This window comes from Apium graveolens, chromosome 3, assembly GCF_009905375.1.
Source record: "Apium graveolens cultivar Ventura chromosome 3, ASM990537v1, whole genome shotgun sequence".
Taxonomy (NCBI): Eukaryota; Viridiplantae; Streptophyta; class Magnoliopsida; order Apiales; family Apiaceae; genus Apium; species Apium graveolens.
Window position 1 is genome coordinate 90,056,149 of NC_133649.1, and position 6,937 is coordinate 90,063,085.

General features: G+C 37.5%; 1 protein-coding gene across 1 annotated transcript; it reads right to left on the reverse strand.

The window, feature by feature from the left end:
• Positions 1-217: 217 nt before the first annotated feature.
• LOC141714429 (uncharacterized) lies at positions 218-2,937 on the reverse strand. Its single transcript, XM_074517949.1, has 2 exons — positions 2,556-2,937; positions 218-390 (listed from the first exon to the last, which is right to left on the reverse strand). Exons 1-2 carry the CDS (start codon positions 2,935-2,937, stop codon positions 218-220), a joined length of 555 nt encoding a protein of 184 aa, XP_074374050.1.
• Between the last annotated feature and the right edge of the window lie 4,000 nt (positions 2,938-6,937).

The window sequence follows — 6,937 nt, forward strand, 5'->3', positions numbered from 1 at the left end:
TACCTTTGGTTAAGCCACCAACCAAACTTCATTAAAAATATGTTGGGAGAAAACCAAAGAAATTACTAGTAACTGAGAGGGACATCTAGAACTGTTTTATTCAAAGTAATTTTCTACCTCTAAATTGGTGCATCTCAGATGAAGACTACTTTCAACAATTAGCTGAAGAAATGGTCAGAGTTTGGGTTGTAACACTAATGGAAGTAAGAATCTACTATCATGATGGATCCTTCACATTTCTTCGCAGAAACTTAATGGATACATTTTCACCCACAGAAATCAAAAGGGTGATAAGCTTACTAAAGGACAAGGATTCTGCAACTAAGGCATGGATATCTGTTTTAGTTGAATGGCTGGTAGAAGGGGAAGAAAGAAGAGCAAGAGAAAAGGCTGCAAGTGAGGAGAGGAAAAGGAAGTATATATGAGGAGATAAACATGTTTATACAAAAATCTGAAGATCTCAAGGCAAAGGGGATGAGCAAAATTACCAAGGATGGACAATTTCTAAACATCAAAGTTGACAGATTCTCAAGAATTAGGGTTGGTTTCTTGTACAATTATTCATTAGCATACAAACTCAAACTTGTAGAAGCTTTAAGAGGCACATCAATAATAGAAGAACTGGAACTACTTGTAGAGTTAAAGGACCTCATTAGAAAAGAAACAGGAGGTGAGATATTTGTTTGATGTATGTACATGTCAAACTCAAGGAATCACCTATTGTATAAAAGTTGTATTTCTGTTAATTTTCTATGTAAAGTTTTATGTTCATTGTAGCTTGGGGTTAGTCTTGTTACCAGGCATGAATTTGTGATAAGAAATATTCTCACAAATTGAGGGATATTGTTGTACAAGACATGCCTCTACCATAACAAGACTAAGTCAAAATTGACAGCCCTAAGTAAGTTGTATGATAATCTAAGTTTGTATTTTGTATTGTATTACTTAAGTCTGTAAAAGTGTAAATAGATTAAACTGGAGTATTTTTCTGTAAACAGTCTCAAGCCTAAGAATAAACTATGGAAGAAGATCATGAAGATCATGCCTCAGAGACAATGTGAAGAAGCTTGGAGTTGAATAAATCTTTTTTAAGAAAAACATTCTAAGTCAAGAAATCTACAAGTCACAGATTAATTCTTATAGAGAAGTCACTCGAGAACTCCAGAATGACTTATCGACAAGTCAAATGAAGACATGAAGATTGGAGATATCTCAATGTAAAACTCAAAGTACAAAGTGCAGACTAGTTAAATATCCAAGATTATCAATCAACAGACAAATCAATCACTGATTTGAAAAGTCTACAAAAGCAGCTTGAAGAGTATAAAATCAAAGGCCAAGATTAACTTATAAAGTAAAGTCACAGACATGCACGATTTGCAAAGATACACTAAGCCAAAAATAGAAAGTTTTAGTTAACTTAAAGTAGGGTTTAGTACATGTTATTGCATGTTGTGTAAAACCAGTTTTATTGTTTTATAAAGTAAACACTGGATGATTTGTTTTAGTTGTAACAAATAAATCTAAAATTCTTGTAACTCTCTCAAGAAAGAAGATGAGTTCTTTATCAACAAAGAACCCAGAAATTTATAGCAAGACTTACTTAATTTTAATATAAAATAAAGTGAGTTTTGAAGATAGTGTGTTCATGTGCATATTTTATTATTTCTGTTAAAACATATTATCTCTACAAATTAGACTACTTTGTTCACCACTTCCATAATAGTTTAAAAAGCTTGAAAATAATCCAAAACACATTCACCCCCTCTGTGTTGTATTCATTATTTAACATCCACTATCCATTATCCAGTTAGTTGTGGACGAATGTAAACATATTTTACCTGCAACATGTGTAGATTTTAAATGAGAAGCATCTTCACTTTTCTTATCCTTTCCCAGAAGTTGAATTAGTTGTGAGTCTTGAGATGGAGTAAGAGTCAAACTCATATTATTAACATTGCTTGTGACTACAGAAAGCTCATTATCTCCATATGCATTGGCAGCAGTTCTCTTTTCTCTGTCAAATTAGAAATGAGGTGGATATCCATGTATCTTATATCATCTTTGAATACTATGTCCTGTCACTTTACAATAATCACAAAAATGTGTGTTATTTCTAGGCTTAGTATCATTCTGATTGAAACCTTGCTTACTATATCTTTATCTATCCTGAAACCTTCTTCTGTTATTATTCACAACAAATGCCATAGCATCTTTACCAATTGGAGTCCCTTGATATAATTTCTTATGATTCTCTTCCTGGAACTGGAGTCTGTAAGCATGAGATATGGAGGGCAATGGACTCATTATCAATATGCTCCCCCTTATTATTCCAAATCCATCATTTAGCTTCATCAAAAACTCAACCAATCTTCTTCTTGAGATTTAACCTATTTTTCCCTTATGGTGCAAGTATAGTGAGTACAAGTACAAGTTGGAAGAGGATTTACACCATCAAGCTAATCCCAAATCATCTTCATTTTTGTGTAGTAAGTAGAAATGATATATTGTCCTTGTTTCATTTCATACAAATCTTCTTGTAATGAAAAGTGTACCTGAAGACTGTCCATATCTCTCCTCAAGATTTAGCCATATATCTCGAGTTGTACCAAAATACAACACACTCCTTGCTATGTCCTCATCAAGAACTCCTAAAATCCATGAAATCATCATATTGTTGCACCTATCCCAAGCCTTATAGATGTCATAGGTCATATTCGGTTTATCAATTGTGCCATCAACAAATCCAGTTTTATTCTTTGTTGTTAAACTTATTAACATTGATCGTTTCCAATTTCCATAGTTTAATCCATCAAACTTTAATGACACAAGTTTCATACCGGGATTAACTGAAAGATGTATATAGTAAGGTGACACGGGATCTTGTGAAGGTTCTGTAGTATTGCTATTGGTTTCGTTATTCGATGTTGTCGCCATTTCATAAACAATTCTAAATTATCAAAAAATCAATGAAGAATCTGATGTCTAACAAACTTAACACTAACAAGTTTAGATCTATCAATCGATAAGAATCCACAGATTTAGATTTTAAATCATTCAGAATCGAGAGAGTTTAACAATGAAAATGTCACAAGAAATCAACAATCAATAGAGATCGAAACAAGTAGTAGATTAGAAACACCTAACCGATTTGAAAAAAATCGATGATTCATATATTGTTGAATACTGACCAGCTTCAATTATTCAGCATCAATTGACAAAGATGAAGACTCTATCACAGATCAACGAAGAAGATGAACTCGCAGAAATGTAACCTTGTGCTTAGATACCATATTGCAAATGTAGATTATGCGAAATGTAAAGTAAAAGATGAAGAATTACCGATATTAAACCATGACTTTATGTATCTGATACTAGTTACAATCTACAACCTATCTACTGATTGTTTACATGATGATAAAGAACACACATTAGTGTATGTTATTAGAGATCATTATGTTGGGATTATTAATCTAAGCAAGTTACTATCTTTTCATCTAATAAATCTAGATGGCAATGTAATATTTGCTTCTAGAATTAGTCGTAGATTGTTTCCATTAATTTAGGAGAGTCAGTGTGTGATTGAAATTATGGAGAGATTGTAGGAGAAACTCTAGGGTGAGTTGTTTGGAAATTTCTATCTTATTTATATTCTTGTATTCGTTTTCTATGAATTACCAGTTGGAATAATATCAATCAGTTTTTCTTTGCTTTATTCTTGTTCTTGACGTGTGTATACAGTATAGGGCATGTGCTGATTCCATCATTTGGTATCAGAGCTCATATACCATTGTATGCTAAAGTACATACCAAAACAAAGCATGATGGAGACATGAAAAAACAAAGAGGGCTCAGTAGGGTTAAGCTATCCATTGCTGGCCAAAAGTAACTATACAGCCTGATCCTTAAAGATGAATGTATATATGCAAGCACATGGTATCTGGGAAGCAATTGAGTCCACAGGCACGACGGCGATTGAGGATAAAGTGGAAAAGATGGTGTTGGATGCTATATACCAACGTGTCCCTGAGGACGTTCTGTTGTCAATAGCCAAAAAAACAAATGCTAAGGAGGCGTGGGAGGCTGTGAAGACGATGTATTTAGGAGCTGATAGAGTGAAAATGGCAAAAATACAAACGTTAAAGGCTGAGTTCGAGTTCTTATGTATGAAGGACACGGATCTGATTGATAATTTCTATATGAAATTGAATGTGTTGACGGAGGAATTTGGTATCAACAAAGTTTGAGGTTCGTCGCCGAAATCAAGGTCTACGATGGTGGTTCTTCGCCTGAAAAGTGAGCGGAGTGTGGTGGTTGTGATAAATTGGGGGTTGAGAGTGCTTAGGGTTTGTGGTGGCTACTTATGGCTCTCGCTTTCGACCCCTCACAATTTTCCTACGTATCCCTATTTATAGGGAATCAAGCCCACATAGTTCTTGGGGAACAAGAAATCTAATGGGCTTAGACTTCTTATTCCCAGGCCCGGTCCAGAATCCATCTTCCGCTAGCTTTAGGAATGTCCAACTATGAGGCCCAACCGCGAAGGCCCAAGGCTCATTTGTAATCGTAGGACTTCACGAATAATGCATCTCCCTGCGCAAGGATAACATTCCGCTACAGCTATCTCCCTTGAATTACGCACACAGGTATAGCCACGGTACACCCCAAATATCAGACGCGTCCCTGTCCCCCGAATGAGGATAACCCACCAGATAGCAGGACAGGTGATCCCAAGCTCTTGGGTGCAAAGTGCAGGATGACTCCAAAGTTCTCCAACGAGGACACCCGTTGAATACAAGAACAGAGTTCCCAAAGGACACACCAAAGTTAACCCCGCATCCCGAACGAGGACACCCGTTGAATACAGGAGGAGGCCTTCAATCATCAGGCATACCCCTGGAGGCCTTCAAGCTTTTCACGGACATCCTCCTCCTTGACCGTCTCAAGGAGGGAATTCTTCAAAGAGTACTTTTGATCATGCATTCTTCACACATAGGACGCGTCCTGAACGATTGGGCGCGTCCTGACGCTACGAACTCCACATATTGTTATATCTTTCAAGTATCTCTATTTGCTTTGTCTTGAATGAGAACAAGCTCAACCATCCCAAAGTATGCCATCCCAAAGTATGCATCTCCAGGAGGCAGGACGCGTCATCCCCTTGTAAAATACACATATTCTCCTTGCATGGCAACCTTATTACCTGTACAGCTCATCCCATTATTTTTACTTATCAGGGCGCATCCTGCGCCTTGGGCGCGTCCTGCGCCTTGGGCGCGTCCTCCTCCTTTCAATATCTTCCTCCTCATCTCTTTACATGACAACCCAAAATACAGCCTACACAATCATGGACACATCCTACATATACAGGGCGCGTCTTCACTTCATACAATGTAGACCAAAACCTAATTATTCATCTTCTTGCCCCAATTCAATTCCAATTGACCCGTATTTGACCCGAGATGATCCAATACCAAATTTTGGCTATAACAGAATGTTCTGGTCACCAATATGCGAGCACTTGGAGAAATAGTGGATGAAGCATATGTGGTGAAGAAATTACACAGAGCTGTCCCAACCAAGTTTTTGCAAATAATATCAATGATAGAATAATTTGGGAATCTGGAGACCATGATAATTGAGGAAACCGTGGGCTCTTTGAAGGCACACGAGGAACGTCTACGTGGACAAAGTGAGACTGGTGGCGGTGGCGGTAGTGGACAACTTCTACTAACCGAGGAGTGGAAAAAACGGGAAAACACTGAAGGCAAGCTTCTCCTTACAAATGAGGAATGGCTGAGAAGGAAGAATAAAAGCGAGATGAACAATTTTCAGAACAACACAGGTGGACGTGGGGGAGGAGATAGAAGCACAATCAAATGTTTTAACTATGGTGTGTATGGCCACTATGCGGCAGAGTGTCATAAACCACGTCGCGAAAGAAATATAGAAGAAAGAGCGGGGACTGAGGTAAATTTAACTCGTATTCACGATGATGAACCAACCTTGTTAATGATAGAATGCAATGGCGAAGAAATAAAAGCCATGTTGCTGTTGAATGAGACCGGAGTACAACCACGATGATTAAACAAAGATAATGACAAAAATTGGGCGTCCAATGTATGGTATTTAGACAACGGAGCATCGAATCATATGACAGGTGCCAGGTCAAAATTTAAAAGCTTAGATGAAAGTGTGACATGACAGGTCCGATTTGGTGATGGTTCTAAGGTTGGCATAAAGGGAAAAGGGACAATTAGATTTAGATGCAAAAATGGTGAATAACTGAGCATTCATGAGGTCTACTTTGTACCAAGTCTGTGCAACAACATAATATCGTTGGGTTAGTTATTTGAGAACGGGAATGAAGTCACACTTAGAGGCATACATTTGTGGGTGTATGACAATCAAAGATGGTTAGTCATGAAGGTAAAACGCTCTGAAAACAGGCTATACAAAATTGTTCTGGAAAGTCTTGAACCAACATGTTTACTGATTAATGGGGAAGAGATGAACTGGCTGTGGCACTCTAGGTTTGTCCATGTCAACTTTTAGACGATGAAATTAATGTCAACACAAAACATGGCATATGGCATACCCAAGTTCTCTCAGCCAAAGACGGTGTGTGAAGGATGCTTGATGTCGAAGCAAACTCGAAACCCATTTCCACACAAGACTGAATATCGAGCCAAGCAAGCGTTGAAATTAGTACATGGTGACATCTGCGGACCTATTTCGCCAGAGACAACACAACAGGCAATAGGTACTTTCTCCTCTTAGTCGATGATTTTACTCGTTTCATGTGGGTTTTCATGTTGAACAGGAAAAATGAGGCTTTGAATGCTTTCCAAAAATTTAGTGTCATGGTTGAAAATGAGTCAGGAGAAAGGATTAGAGTACTTCGTATAGACAAATGTGGGGAGTTTAATTCAAATTT

What these genes read in the sequence shown, in the direction of transcription:
- LOC141714429 (XM_074517949.1), bottom strand. Translation starts at nt 2,937, where the DNA reads ATGGCGACAACATCGAATAACGAAACCAATAGCAATACTACAGAACCT. An exon ending in GAGATATGGACAGTCTTCAG is followed by an intron (nt 391 to 2,555) that starts GTACACTTTTCA and finishes CCTCACTTGCAG; the next exon opens with CCTTTTCTCTTGCTCTTCTT.